The sequence below is a fragment of the Aotus nancymaae genome, unplaced genomic scaffold, assembly GCF_030222135.1.
Source record: "Aotus nancymaae isolate 86718 unplaced genomic scaffold, 86718_ANA_hifiasm-v0.15.2.pri h1tg000040l, whole genome shotgun sequence".
Taxonomy (NCBI): Eukaryota; Metazoa; Chordata; class Mammalia; order Primates; family Aotidae; genus Aotus; species Aotus nancymaae.
Genome location: NW_026988454.1, coordinates 4,820,192 through 4,836,867, shown reverse-complemented (window position 1 = coordinate 4,836,867; position 16,676 = coordinate 4,820,192). Strand labels below are relative to the sequence as shown.

Here is a 16,676-nt window from a genome sequence, read left to right as displayed (position 1 = left end):
AGTAGTTGACCTAAATTTATTTTTGTAAGTTAATGAGACTTTTTTTTTTTTTAATTTCAATTTGGGCAGAAAACCACCTTAGTTTTTGAGATAACTTGCCTTTACTTTAGGGATGTTGAGATTGAGCTTTTCAGCTACTAGCTTTTGAGCTATATTCAGTTAATCATTTCATTGGGAAAAAATACATTTATATTTAAATAATTTTTGTTTTGTTTTATCTTAGAGACAAGGTCTCGCTATGTTGCCCAGGCAGGCTGGTCTTGAACTACTGGGCTCAAGCAGTCTTCCTGCCTCAGCCTCCCAAAGTGCTGGGATTACAGGTGGGAGCCATTGCGCCCAGCCAGAAAACAGATTTTATGTCTTAATAAACCCAGCCATTTAGAACAAGGTAGCTCACAAATAAATTGGGGATTTCTGGTAATCTTGTTTTGGTCTACCATAGAACACTGATTTTGTCAAGTCTAAAATCAGTGTCATCAATAAGCAGCCTACCTATCATAAACTTGAACATCTCTGTTTCACATTGGTATAATATTTTCTTTATTATTTGGTAGGGAATTGATTGACTTTGAAAACTTATCTATGCTGTATTGTTTGGGGTTACAGAACAATGATTGTTTTGATTAGTTTCTTTCCTTTGTACTTGTAAGATTGTACATAAATAGTATAAATTTGCCATGTTAAGGACAGATTAAAATAAACCTCTTAAAATTTGAAAAATAATTAGAACTTGAACACTAAAAAGGACATCTGAATATAAAACAGCAACATATTAGTATCATGTCTTTATCCTAGAAATGTTTGTATATGATCTGTGCTAGGTAACAAGGCACAGGAATATGAAAAGACATAATTGCCCTCGTGGTACTGATAATAGCCACAGTCCAGGTATGGAACAATGAGAGCTTGAACTTGGGCAGTGGCAGTTGAAATGAAGAAAACAGATTAAATAGGGAGAATGTTCAGATTTCTTTATCTTTTACATGTGAAGGCTAAGAATGAGGAAAGGGCCTTGCTGGTGTTTCCATTCATTGAGAATAAAGATGTATGTGATGATTGTTAAAGTGGTCACTATCAGTAAAAGATATGATAATATTGAGAAAGCAAGATGTGATTATCTAAAATGGTGTAGTAATGATATGTTTGGGATGTATGTAGGTGGGGAAGAAATTATAAAAACACACTGGACTAATTCTGAAAGTAAATGGGATTTGACTAGAGTTTTTATAAATTGAGTACTAAACATTTTGAAAGATTAACAGTAATGAGAGAACTAAGCATGAATTTTTGTTATCAGGGTATGTGTTTAAGGATTTTAGAAGAAAGGCATTATACTGTATTAAGAAGCGTCTGAACTCTACAGTCAATCTAGGTGTTCTAGGATTTGGACTACTGTTGTAACCTTTCATGAATTAGATGTAGGTGGTAGTGGTAAGCATTGTGCAGTGTTGGTTTGAGGATTAAGTGACTTGAACACTCAAAACTTACTGCAGCATACTCAACACCTAAGAAATATTGAATGACATAGTCCTTGCACTCACGATATTTCCATTTGATAACACCAGCAAAAGGGAAAATTAATAACTAGTTATAACCAAAATTTGGAATCTGTGGTATGCGAATTTGGATATCCTAAATTATGGTAAATCATTCTTTGAGTAGAGATATAACTGGATAATAAGCCAAAACTATTCAAAACAAATTCAGGTGAAAAAGATAGATTACTGTCACTCCAGATGGTAAGTAACAGTTAGAAAAACAAAAGATGAACCAGTTAATAAAAATATGAAGGCAATCAAACTCAGCAAGAGTTTTATGGCAAGAGCAGAAGACAACATTTGTGAGAGCGTAAGGTCCAATACCATATACACAAGGCCTTTTAAAAGATCCCCAGACTGCTTTTCAGGCCTTTATTTTTGCTGCTACCCTTGTGTTCCAGCCACCTAAGCAATCCACTCTTCTGTAAAAATGGCAGGTACTTGTAATTTTTCTTCCCTGTAATACCTCTTTCTTGTTTCTTCCTTTCCACCAAACATGCCCATCTCCCCCCATCCCACAATGTTAAGCTCAAGTGTTCCTTTTGCTATCTCTCTGTGCTTTGACTCCTACAGACAGTTGTTTCCCCTCTTAGAGCACTTTGTACCATCCAGCTGTTAAGCTCTTATCACATGGTATGCAGTGATCTGCCTGTGTCTCACAGGTCATTCCGTGAAGTCAGGAACTCACTCTTAGGTTTTGTTTTTTTTTTTTAAATAAATCCATGATGTCTTGCACAATATATAGCCCATAGAAGGAACTGTGTAGTGAAATTATATAATGATTTTTCATTCTTACAGTAAAAATTTCCTGGGATTTTTTTTAAATGGGTGGGAAACTACCTGGAAATACTGGGTGCCAGAGGCTTAAACAGAAAGAATGAAATAATAAAGATTAGAGCAGAAATAAATGAAATAGAGGCCAGGAATACAGCAGCAAAGGTCAACAAAACTAAGAGTTGGTTTTTGAAAAGGTAAACAAAATTGACAAACCTTTAGGTGGACTGACCAAGAGAAAAAGAAGTAAAAATAAATGAAAGAAGACATATTACAACTGATACCATAGAAATAATGAGATCATACAAGACTGTGAGTAAATATATACCAAAAAATTGAAGAACTGAAAGAACTAAAAACTAGAAGAAATGGATAGATTCCTAAAACATACAACCTATCAGGACCACATCATGAAGGAACAGAAAATCTGAACAGACCCCATAATGAGTAAGAAGATCGAATTATTAAGCGAAAACCCCTCAACAAGTGAAAGCCCGCGAGCAAGATGGCTTCACTGGCAAATTCCTCCAAACATTTAAAAACTAATTACCACCAACCCTTCTCAAACTTCCAAAAAACTGAGCAGGAGAGAACACTCCCCAAATTCATTTTATGAGGCCAGCATTACCCTGAACCAAAACCAGGTAAGGACATTATAAGAAAATAAAGTTACAGGCCAATATCCTTGATGAACAGATGCAAAAATCCTCAACAAAATACTAGCAAACTGAATTGAACACCATATTAATAGGAGCATACACCATGATCAAGTGAGATTTTTCCCTTGAATGTAAAAATGGTTCAACATGCAAATCATTAACTGAGCTACACTAAATTAACAGAATGAAGGATTAAAAACCATAAGATCATCTCAAAAGATGAAAAAATAAGGCATTTGAGAAAATGTGACATACTTTCACCATAAAATCTCTCAGTAAGTAGGGTGTAGAAGCAATATGCCTCAACATAATAAAGGCCATGTGTGACAGCCAACAACTAACATCATACTTTATGGTGAAAAGCTAAAAGCTTTTCCTCTAGGATCAGGAGCAAATCATGGATGCCCACCCTTCCCACTTCCATTCAGTATAGTAATTTCTAGACAGAGCATTTAGGCCAAGAAAAAGAGATAAAGGCGGCCAGGAGTGGTGGCTCATGCCTCTTATTTCCAGCACTATGGGAGGCTGAGGTGGGTGGATCACTTGAGATCAAGAGTTTGAGACCAGCCTGGCCAACATGAAACCCCATCTCTACTAAAAAATATATAAAAATTAGCGAGGCATGGTGATGCATGCCTGTAATCCCAGATACTCGGGAGGCTGAGGCAGAAGAATCGCTTGAGTCCAAGAAGGTGGTGGTCGCAGTGAGCTGAAATTGTGCCATTGCACTCCAGCCTGGGCAACAGAACAAGACTATCTCAAAAAAAAAAAGAAAAAAAGAAAAAGAAAAAAGAAGTAAAGGACATCTAAATCATAAAGGAAGAAGTAAAATTATCTCTGTTTGCAATGTCATAATCTTGCATATAGAAAAACCCTACTCTATCAAAAAATCTGTTCATTCAGTAAAGTTCTGGGATACAAAAATCAGTTTTCTGTCTATACACTTGAACTATTCAAAAAATTAAGAGGCTAGGCGTGGTGGCTCACGCCTGTGCTTTGGGAGGTCAAGGTAGGTGGATCACCTAAGATCGGGGGTTCAAGACCAGCCTGGCCAACATGGTGAAACTACCGTCTCTACTAAAAACACCAGAAAAATCAGCTGGGCACGGTGGTGCATGCCTGTAGTCCCAGCTATTTGGAAGGCTGAGGCAGGAGAATTGCTTGAACCCGGGATGGGAAGGTTGCAGTGAGCCTGGTGAGATTGTGCCACTGCACTCCAGCCTGGGTGACAAGAGTAAAACTCCGTCTCAAAAAAAAAAAAGGAATTAAGAGGCAATTTTATTTACAGTCACATCAGAAAAAAAAATATAGTTAGAAATAACACCAAGGAGGTAAAAGATATCTGCTCCCTGAAAACTGTAACACTAATCAAAGAAATTAAAGATGCAAATAAATGTAAAAATATTCTATGTTCATGGATTGGAAGACTATTGTTAAGATTTCCATACTTCCCAAAGCAATCTATAGATTCAGTACAATCCCTATCAAAATTCCAGTGGCATTTTTCATAGAAATAGGAAAAAACAATCCTAAAATTCATATGGAACTACAAAAAACATCTAATAGCCAAAACCATCTTGAGAAAGAACAAAGCTGAAGGCATTGCTGTTCCTGATTTCAAATTATATTAATCAAAACAGTTTGCTACTGGCATAAAAACAGACACATAGACCAATGAAATAGAACAGAATCTCAGAAATAAACCTATGAATATATATGGTTAGCTAATCTTTGACAAGGATACCAGGACTACACAATGGAGAACGAATCGTTTCTTCAATAATTGGTGCTGGGAAAACTGGATATTCACATTCCAAAGATGAAAGTGGACCCTTATCTTACACCATACATAAAAATACTGTCAGAGTGTATTAAAGACTTAAATGAATTCCCCGAAATGGTAAAACATGTAGGAAAAAACACTGAATTAAAAAAGTGTTTGGTTTTGGTAATGATTTTTGTAGATATTACACCCAAAAAACACAAGCAACAAAAGCAAAAATAAACAGACGGGACTATATCAAGTAGTCCTGCACGGCAAAGAAACTTGTTTCTGCACAGCAAAGAAATGGTTAACAAAATGAAAAGGCAGCTTATAGAATGGAAAGAAATACCTGCAAACCTTATATCTGATAAGTGTTTAATATCCAAAAGATAGCAGAATATTAACAACTCAGCTCAAAACAATGAAACAGCAAAAAATTCAAATAACCTGATTTAAAAATAGGCAAATAACTTGAGTAGACATTTTTTCAAAGAATTATACAAATGTCCAAAAGGCTTACGAAAAGGTGCTTAGCATGACTGAGTATTCTCACCATACTTACACACGTATGCAGTAGCTGTGTGGAATGATAGATATGTTAATTACCTTGATTGTGGTAACCATTTCACAGTGTATACCTATATTAAATCATCACAAGTTAAACCTTGTTCATTATATCTCGGTAAAGCTGGAGGGAGGGTTTCAGTCACTAAATTCTTAAGTTACGTGCAGCACCGGAACTCATACAGTTTAGAAATTTCTCAAATAATAAGCCTGACTGGCTGTTCTCAGGATAAATCCCAAAGGACAAAGTAATAAAAAACAAAACAATTATTATTTCTGCTTTCTAATTCAGCATGGAAGTATCATGCAGTTTAAAATTTTTATTTGTTTTTACACAGCCTTGTAAGAAGCCTTTTCTTAAGCAGCACTTGTACGTAACATGTGCCATGCGTGCCCTGAACCAAAATGTTTATAAAGGCCTAATATGTGAAAAGTTTTGCCAAATGGTTCCTGTAATGTTAATTATATTTCATAAATTAGCTATTTCTCCAGGAGATATTTTTGGCCACTTATTAATTTATAAGAATTAGTAGCAAGGCATACAATGCTTGTTTTCCCCCAAAACACAGATATTTTGATATGTAGTCCCCAACCACAATGGTCTGACTTAGGATTGCTTACAGGTTTAAAAGTGATATGTATTCAGTATGCTTCTCAATTTATAATGGGGCCATCTCCAGATAACACCACTGGAGTTGAAAAAATCATACATTTAAAATTGAACTTTCAACTTAATGGTGGGTTTATTGTGACTTTATTGTAAGTTGAGGAGCATCCATATTCATTCTGTATTTCTAATTAAAAACAGTTGTGTTGCTAATAGACACACTCTTCTCTCATATACTTGTATAATATAGGCCCACTAATGTTGACTAGATTGGGTGTGGTCCATTTTTTGTCTTTTGCTAAGTGAAAGACTTCAATAAATACACATATGTGTGTGCTTCTGTGAATGTATGTGTCTCATACCCACTATGTTGCTTATATGAAACAATGTAAGATTTGTAAGGCATCTTGTAAAATCACCCTAGAAATAACTAGACACAGTATTTAAAAACAGATTATCAATCTCTTGTGCAAAAAGCAATCCAAAAAAGTACATTTTTAAATGAAATCTTAGTCTCCCCCTTCCCCCTAATTTTAGGCAGAGATTATACTTTATAAGTCTTAGAAGTGTTTCATTTGATATGCTTTCAGAAATCCAATTTTTATTACTTATCTATTTTGATAATGTGTTACAGGAGGTTATCTTTAATTATAGAATTTTAAAAGGTTAATGGAAGGGTTTTCTATAATGCTTTACATTTTGTCATTGGGAAAAATCTATCATTTCCGTTTAAAATGAAGCGAGCAGCAATGAATAGCATTATACATAATTGTTGTTAAACCTCTTCTTTGTAAATTCACGTGCCACTTGGCAGAAATATAATTGGTGAGCCACAGAGAAGGTCTGTATTTAAGCAGTAGGGTTAATGAATATCTTTTTTTCGCCTTTTTCTCTTACTTCTTTTGGCCTGTAAAGTTGCACTTAGCTCAGGCTGTTGAAATGATTTTCTTTGAAAGTGTTGTGACATTGTTTTAATTGAATGAAGCTGCAGAACTGGCATGATAAATCAACACAGAATGAATTTTAATGCAAGGCAAACGATATTAACTTGGAAATTGGTTGCAGTAGACAAAGCAGCTGCTATGATTAGGTTTTTTTTTTTTTTCCATGCTCTACTTAAAACATTTTGAGAAGGATGACCTTGACAGTTTCTGTTTGTGGGTTCTTGGGGCAATAGTGATTATTTCATTTTTAAGGTTAGTAAAATTTTGCATCACAGATTTAATGCTGTGATTTTAACTGTTTTACAAACATTTTTAATTTAGTAAATAATAAGTGTGAGGATTAATTAGCTGTGGTAGAAGCTGTTTTCTATGTATCTTGATGTGGTTCCAGCCAAGGAGGTTTAACACATGAAAAGGGTAGGTTACGCCAAACAGGGCTCTGTAGGTGGTCACAAAGTGTAGGACAGGTGGTTTCACAAAGGGTATGGGTCAAAACCAATTACATATTAGTTATTTGTACTCTAGTATCTCTATTCCTAATGCATTTTCCAGACATTTTTGGGCCATATGTGAACTATATAATGTGTATCAAGTATGTGACAATTTGCATAAAGATCTATATAGGGTACAAGTATTACTGAAGAGTAGCTGGCAAGGTTACTTATCTAAAGAAATAGCCAAGGTAACAAATATAGCAGAGACGTTTTCATAGACTTCTTGAGAGCAGAGTTTCTTTATTTTCAGTCCTTCACATTTACTTCACTCCTTGCCACATAATAAGCCCTAAATAAATGTTTTATTGAATTGAATTGAAAATGAAAGGCTGTTCTCTATTTTACTGAAAAACAAAGTGGGTGAGTGATAGGATGTGAAGGTAATTATCTCTGTCCAGGTTGTTTGGAGGAGCGGGGAAGTGAAACTTAATGTAATCTGTGATGTATATAAACTGGTTAAGTGGTGATGTAGAAAAGCAGGAAGAGCTTATTGGCGATGATCATGAGGCCAGGCATGTTGATAGATTTTCTGTTTTTTTTCTTTCCGTCAGATCCTCATTTCAACACGTTGTTACACCATACTACCTTATGTCAATTCTAGACCTCTTTAGATTAAAAAGCAACTGCTCAAAAAGGGCCAGTAGACTTGTGTTTGTTAAGGACTGACAAGGTAATGCAGACTAGCTGAGCAATTCTAGTAAAATAGGATACAATAGGAAGAAAACAACTGAACACATCAGAGACCCAGCAGGATTGTGAAGAAGTCCTAGTTCAGGATCTTCAGGAGGTGAGATGACAAGGATATAACCCTGTTTTGGGGGATCTCTTTTTCTGTTTTGTATGTTTGCAGAATCTGGAGAGGGCAGATGAAAAGCTGAGCTTTAGGGGACTGGGTTTAGAGTCTATGTAATTTGTCTGTGTGAACCTCCCTTTGCCATGCCCAGCCTAGTCTGCTTGGGGATAGGGACACAGATGAGTATAACTTCAGGAGTAAGAATGAACCAGGAGGTTGCAGGTCCTCACAGAGACTGTATCTCAGCACAAAATTGTCTATCTCAGTAAATGAAATTGCATTGATCCTGGGTTGCTAGTAATAGTAGATGCCTGGCAGAAGCTGATACGTATCTTCTCTGGAGGAAGATATCATTGTCTTTGGCCTTATTTTTATAAGCTATTTATAAATAAGTGTATTGTCTGGCACACACTTGAAAATAAGCAAGCACACAAGGAGACAAGATGGCATTAACAAAAATCTGAAGAAACAGTCTGAAAAACAATAGAAACAAATACAATGAGACTGTAGATTTTAGAATTTCAGACCCAGACTTTTATAAAAGCTGTAAGTTTTCAGTGTGGGAGGAGACAGAAGAAAAGGAAGAGAATTGAAAGCTATAAAAGAAAAACCAGAAAATTATTTACCTACTACTATTAATACAACAGATGGGTTTAACAAAGATTAGAAGCATTTGAAGAGAGAATTAGTGAACTGGAAGATAGCTCGGCGTTGAGATGCAGGAGGATGGAAAAAAGTAGAAGGGAGTGTGAAAAGTAAAAGGAATATAGTGAGAAAATTTAATATATGTAATTGTATTAGAAGAAGAGAAATGGAATGGGACAGAAGCAAGTTTGAAGAAAGCATGTTTCAGAGCTATAAAACCAAAGAAAGAAATAAAGTCACAGATTTATGAAACTCTGGTTTTCTTTATATCTATCATACTTAACTGATAAACATGATAAAGGAAACCACACCTTGGCATATCATAGTAAAACTACTAAAAAGTAATGATGAAGAGGAAATCTTAAAGCAGCTAGAAGAGAAAAAGATCACTTTCAAAGGAGTAACGAGAAAGCTCAGTTCACTTGTGTTAGTAACAGTGGAATCTGGAAGAGACAGTATATAAAGAATCTTTAAGGTGCCCTTTAAAAATAAGACATTTTAAAGTTCAATGCAGAATTATTTAGATGATTTTTATAGGAGTCCTGTTTTAAATATAAGAATAACAAAAGTTTGAAAGTAATGGTATCAAGAAAAGACAAGAAAAATTAATAAAAAATTTTATCTTTGTTAGTATCAGTGTAAGCTTATTGACAAAAGGCATCACTAGAGATAAAGAAGGCCACTTCATAATGACAGAAAGATACACAGTTGGTCCTTCAACAACATGAGGGTAAGAGGCACTGACCCCCTTTGCAGTCAAAAATCCACGTATAACTTTTAACTACCTCCAAAATTAACTACTGATAGCCTATTGTTGACTGGAAGCCTTACCAATAACATAAACCCCAGTCTATCAACAAACTTTGTATGTCACACTCTATTCTTAAAATAAGCCATAGGAAAAACGTTTTTAAGAAATCATAAGAAAGAAAAATACATATTTATTATTCATTAAGTGAAAGTAGATGACCATAAAGGTCTTCATCTTGGTGGTCTTTACATTGAGTAGGCTGAGGAAGAGGAGGAAGAGGGTTTGGTCTTCTATCTCAAGGGTGGCAGAGGCAGAAGAGGTGATGGAGGAGAGAGGGATGTCATACTTTGTGTAATATTTATGGAAAGAAAATCTGTGTATAAGTAAACCCACATAGTTCAGATCTCTGTTGTTTAAGGGTTGGTTATAATAGTCTTTAAACACATACAGCAAAAATAGAAGTTAAAGGAGAAACAGACAAAATTTAATCACACCCGACTTTTCATTCTTTTTAAGCACCTGTGGAATATTTACAAAAATTGACTATATACTATGCTGAAAAGCAAGTCTGAACAAATATTAAAGGATGGCTATTATACATAATACGTTTGCCAGTTACACTGTAGGAAGCTAGAAATCAAAACTAAATATAACTAGGAAATTATATGTTAAAATCAGAATAATATATATTTAAATTTTTAGTAGATTTCAAGTTATCTTGACTTTGTGGGATACAACTAAAGCCAGCTTAGAGGTATATGTAAAATTTTAGATTTATATGTTAGAAAAGAAGGAATACCAGTAAGCAAAATACTCATTTCAAAGAATTAGAAAAAGAAAAGCAGATTAAACAAAGGAAGTAGAAGGAAGGAAATAATTAAATGAAGAGTAGAAATCAATTAAAGACAAACACAAAATGAAATAATTCAATATATTAGCTAGCTATAGCTGCATTATAATAAATTACTCCAAAAACTTAAAACTTAAGTAAACCACTTACTGAGTTCCTGTGTCCTTCTTCCAGTCAGCTGTAGGGTCAGCCAGGTGGTTCTGTTTCTGGGAGTTGGCTGGTTGCAGGCATTGATGATGACTGGCTCACTATCTTTCATTCCCTAACAAGTTAGTCGAAGCTTGTTTACATGGGGGAAAAGGGCTCTAACAGACTAGAGTAGAACCACAGAAGACTGACATTTGGGCATATAATTCTTACCTCTCCATTGTGTTGGCCAAAGCAAGTCACAATGCTAGCCTAGATTCAGGAGATGGGAGGAGGTACGGATTCCCTTTGCAGATGGCATGGACAAAGTGAGGGGCAGAGAATTGTGACCATTTTTGAAATCAGTCTACCTCAGTCAACAAAAGCAGGTTCTTTTGAAACACTTGTGAAGGCTGATCAAGAAACAGGAAGATACAGGTAGCCAGTCAAGAATTAAAAAATGAGACATCGTTTCAGATCTTATAGGTATTTAAAATTAGACATATACTTTAACAAATTTGAAAATTGAGACAAAATGGACACAACTTAAAAATTGACATATGAAGGAATATAAAATCTGGATTAAAGAAATATTTAGGAGAAGAAACTCAAATGGCTGCGTTTGTACTGAAATATACAATTTTTTTCTTGATCATTATTTCCTAAGCAATACAGCATAACAGTGATTTACATTGTATTAGGTATTTGAAGTAATCTGAAGATGATATAAATTATATTGGAGGTTGTACATAGGTTATGTGCATATATGACACCATTTTATATAAGGGACTTAAGCGTCTGTGGATTTTGGTATTTGTGTGGGGACCTGGAACCAGTTCTCCCCCGCCCCCAGAAACTGAGCAGTGAATGTATAGATAAATATTTATGACAGTGATGACACTGCTGAGCAATTGGAAAAAGACAGTCTTTTCAATAACATTTGGATATTCATGTGAGAGAAAAAGAAAATTATCCACAGACATCAATTCCTGGTACACTGTAGATGTAAATGTGAAAAACTTAACAATAAAGCTTCTGAAAGATAACACCAGAGGATATCTTGGTGACCTTGGGGTTGGCAGAGACTTCTTTTAAACAGTACGCAGAAAACACTAGCCATGAAGATAATATTGAAAATTTGAACTACACTAAAATAAAAAACTTTCAGTTATCGTAAGAAGCCATTAAAAGGGGAGAAGACAAGCCACAGGATGGGAAAAATACTTGCCAGTTGTATAACCACAAGGTAGAAATCAATAAGGAAAAGATAACACAATAGGAAAAACATAGGAAACTTCAAGTGTTCTTGAAAAAATGCATATCCAAATGGCCAAGAAACCTGAAAAAATGCTCAGCTTTATTAGTAATCAGAAAAATGCTAATGGAAACATTTAATACATACACTAGAATGGTTAAAATATAAAAACACTGATAATAAATATTGGAGAGGAAGTGGGCCCAAAGAAATTTTTATATAAATATATACTACTATGCTGGGGATAAAAATATGTACAACCATTTTAGAAAATAATTTAGTACTACATACTAAAGATTTTTTTTTTAAATCATCTTTTTTGCCCGGCAATCTTTTTTTCTCAAGGGTCAGTCTTGTCCTGCTTCCTTATCTTGTCCTCTCTCTCGTGATAGAGCCTTTCCTGAATCTGTAGTGAACGTTGTTTCAGTGTGAAACAATGAAAATTGTAATTAGGAGCTTGTGTTCATGAATAGATATGCTCTTCCACTGCCAACCTTAATTTGGGGTGACCACCTAAAGCACCAGTCTTTGAAATAGAAGTCATATAATGGAACACAGAATTCTCTTCTCTGGAGTAGTTCAATTTTTCTAGAGAAGAAAACTAGCCCATTACCTACAAGTCAGATGCCTGGCTCTTGGTGTTCTGTGGGCAGTGATGGTCAGTTGTTCTATGTATTATTTCCACCTTTTCATTCTTGTTTTCTGCGAAACTTAATGTCTGCATGTCAAGTCTCTCTGGAGATCTGTAGGGCAAATTTACTACTGATCACATCTTCTAGAAATGAGATTCCAAGCTTTATTAAGAGTAAGAGCCTGAGGTGTTTTTTTAAAAAAGGCTCTTACCTACTATGGCAGACTTTTCACTGGACCTTGTATATGTATTGTGCTATACACATATATATCTGCACATATAAATCACTGTAGCTCTATCAGATACTATTATCCCCATTCTGTGATTGAGGCCGATTTGATTTGATTTTCAGATTACTTTTTTTTTTGGACACAGTCTTGCTCTGTTGTTCAGGCTGGAGCGCAACGGCGTGATCTCAGCTCACTGCAGCTTCCACCTCCTGGGTTCAGACAATTCTCATGCCTCAGCCACCCAGGTAGCTGGAATTACAGGCGTGCACCACCAAGCCTGGCTAATTTTTGTAGTTTTAGTAGAGACAGGGTTTCCCCATGTTGGCCAGGCTGGTCTTGAATGCCTGATCTCAAACGATCCACTCACTTCAGCCTCCCAAAGAATTAGGATTACAGCCACCGAGCCAGCCAATTTTCAGATTCTTTATTACTGTCTTCATATTTAAGCTTGAATACCAGCTAGAATCTATGTGCTTTCAGAGTTTAAGCACATAATCATAGTATACTACTTGAGTTTATTTAAATTGGGGATGTGGGAAGTTTAAGTTGATGAATTTCAAAATTCGAAGTACTTTGTTAAAATGGATCATGGTGGGGGTTTAGTAGGGTAGAGAGGTAAAGTTACTATATACTGAAGCACTGGGCAAAGATGAAGGGCTTTATTTTAACATAAAGAGCTATTACGGACAAACTTCAGAATCTAGGATCTTGAAGAACTAAATTAAGTGCTTATAGATCAGTCTGTGAGTCTCAACATAGGGTGAAAGAAGTTGTATGAAAATCCCCTCGGAGACTTTCTTCAAACAATATGGGCATTTCGCCTACCACCTTTCATTTGAGAATCACTTTTCTTTCTTTCTTTCTCTTTTTTTTTGAGACGGAGTTTCGCTCTTGTTACCCAGGCTGGAGTGCAATGGTGCAATCTCAGCTCACTGCAACCTCCGCCTCCTGGGTTCAGGCAATTCTCCTGCCTCAGCCTCCGGAGTAGCTGGGGTTACACGCACGCACCACCATGCCCAGCTAATTTTTTGTATTTTTAGTAGAGACGGGGTTTCACCATGTTGACCAGGATGGTCTCGATCTCTTGACCTTGTGATCCACCCGCCTCAGCCTCCCAGAGTGCTGGGATTACAGGCGTGAGCCACTGCGCCCGGCAAGAATCACTTTTCTAAGATGTGGCAATGCGAAAGTAGAGCCAGCAGAGTACAAAAGATTGCAGAAGTATCCAGCTTCTTTAGCCCTGATGGCAGTGGATTTTCTAGCATGTTACTTTAAGTAATGATGTACTAACAGTTGACTAAATGCAAGAACAAAGTAGGAGACCATATGCGTAAGAGTCAGTACCTATTTGATTGAATAAATAAATGAAAACCACCCATGGATTTTTGTGGAACTGATGGCAAACACTTATATTTTGGTCTTTTATGCAGATGACATACAAATGAGGAAAATTTACTGTTCACTGTTCATCCTGTTCTTCCTATTGGCCTTAAAGAAGTAACTTGTATATATGAATACTAGGAGTTTCTGTTGAGGGATGGTAATTAATTTTTTTATTGTACAACTTTTTATTTATGTAATTATTGATATCACTGTCCCATTTAATGATATTCAGAGTTTAGGCTTCTTATAAGTTAAAGGTAGAAAGGAATATGTACTCTTAAGACACATTTAGAAACCCCCACCTAGTTTTCAGTTACATAATTCTCTGAACAGTTGCTTTGTAGAAAGTGTAACTTTTCTTAGGTAAATAAAAAGAAGACTTCCCCCCAAGGATTTCGGTAGAAAGGACAGTTGCTAACAGTTTCTTCAACACTGTCATTACAAAGAGACCATTGGGAATTTTGTGGAAGGGACTTGTATTCTTGGCTGGCATCTGATATTTTGTCAAATTCTTAATATTCTCTGTTTTAGGTTATATGTTGATGGATAGTTGTACCTGTTCTAGCTGTATACTGTTCCCAATTCATAGTTTGTGTTAATACATTTGAAAATGTAGTGCTAAACAATGAGCTATTGTAATTAGACCTGAGACTTAGCAAGAAATTCATAAGGGCTCTAGATTTTATTTCAACTTAGTATTGAAAAGATATTTAACTTGAGTAAGTAAATATAGATATACTTTGTATTTTAAGAGCTATAATTCCAACAAATGAATAATGTGTGGTGACCTTTTTTTTTTTTTCCAGTTTAATTTTGTTGGGCGAATTCTTGGACCTAGAGGACTTACAGCCAAACAACTTGAAGCAGAGACGGGATGTAAAATAATGGTCCGAGGCAAAGGCTCAATGAGGGATAAAAAAAAGGTAAGTCCTTGAAAATGGGCCAAGTCTTTATGTGAATAACTTACTATGCTTTTACATCCTCCTAATAATCAAATTTCCAGATTTTTTTGGTGCCTAAAACACTATATTTCATGTCAGGAACTTTTAAACTTTGTAAAGATGTTGTCTGATTTTCCCTTGTTAATTATTATCTTTTACTTAGCAAATTAAAATATCAGTTCGTCATGTTACCTTACTTTGTTATTTATATTTGGGAAGCTGCCGATTTGGAAATTAGATTGTAATGTTGTGTGTAAACGTATATAACTAAAAGTTTGAAAAATCTAAAATATTTCTTTTGATGAGATTTAAGAATCGTCAAATAACTTTGGATGTATGTCAAATCACTGGGCGTATTAGAAGATAGCAATCTATTAAAAGGAAGGCTATCACTAGCCATATTAGATACATTTTATGTTTCACAAATATTTTGTGTTGATTTTAACACATTTTAAAGTATATTTTGTGTGTGTGTGTGTGTGTGTGTTTTTTTTTCTCCTGGCATTTCTTCTTTTGCTGGTTTAATTAGTAAAGACCCAACTCTCTAAATATTATTGTTAGGAAGATTTTATTTACCTAGTTTGTTTTATCCAGCAATACTATGAGGCAGGGTACTTTTGAATTTCTATCCTTGTACAAATTGGCAGATTAAAAAAAATAGATTTTGATGGCCAAAGATTAAAAGTGTTTTAGGAAGGTTTGTTTTTGTTTGTTTATTTATTTATTTATTTTTTAAAATACATTGACTTGAAGGGGCTATTTAGGAATAGTCTGTTGTTAGCTGTGTTATATACCATGTGCACCGAATCGCTTTGTGGAACTTAACGAAATGAACACCAAACCCACAGGGTAGCTGATAAACTTGTTTTCTGAGCCCTCTGCCTTGTATCTTTTAAGCCCTCACATAGGCTGACTGGATCTCATTCATTTTTGCTCCTCATCAGTTATTTAGTTGCCAGATTTGGGCAGAATGTTCTTATAATATTGATTATTTAAAAGTCTTACAACCTATTCTTTGTCAGCTGTGTTTAAAGATATTTTCATGGGAGCTGTGAGTTCTTCTTGAGCATTTTTAGGTGTTGTCCTAAATGTTTTATTAGAATCTTACGAAAATTTGTGCATATTTTGAATCAGCTGAGTGATAATCTTTTCAAAAGAATGTTGCCATAAAGTTTGGGTTCTGATGTTTGGACTTAGAATTATGTGGGCATTAAGTAATACTAGTTTAATTGCCTATGGACAGTGAATGAGGTCTTGGCAAGTGACAGATATATAAATATGCATGAAAAGATTATTATATATTCATCAGTTAAGCTATTCTGTCAGCCAGTTAACAAAACCCCTTTTTTCCCTCTTTTGAGTTTCTATGATTTCTGTAGTAATGGCCCTCTACTCACGTTGCTCACTCTTTCAAATAATCACAGAAAACTAGGATTAGAGCTTGTAATTGTGTGGTTATACTGTTGTACTCTTATAAGTGTTTATAATAAAAGTAAAGTCAGAATGGAATGCTTGGCTGTTTGGTAAAGAACATGAAAAGAGATGGAAGCAAAAAGAAGTATTGATGTAAGTAATAAAGATAGCTCATTGAGATGTATTTCAGGAGTTCAAAAGGAAAAGCCTTCTGCTTTAAGCTTTTCTACAGAGTTGTGTGTGTGTGTGTGTGTGTGTGTGTGTGTGTGTGTACTAAGAAAGCTAGAAAAAATTTGCTGGTTGCCTGTTTTAC

General features: G+C 35.2%; 1 protein-coding gene across 8 annotated transcripts in view; it reads left to right on the top strand.

Moving 5' to 3' along the window:
- The window catches only part of QKI (QKI, KH domain containing RNA binding), a 168,904-nt gene that overhangs the window by 46,690 nt on the left and 105,538 nt on the right, over positions 1-16,676 (top strand). For all 8 annotated transcript variants that reach the window (XR_010336571.1, XM_012451043.3, XM_012451048.3 and 5 more), the window contains exon 3: positions 14,816-14,932. Coding sequence is in view for 7 of the 8 variants with exons in the window: in XM_012451043.3 (XP_012306466.1) it covers positions 14,816-14,932 (117 nt within the window). In the remaining variant the exon portion in view is untranslated. The remainder of the gene's footprint in view (positions 1-14,815; positions 14,933-16,676) is intronic.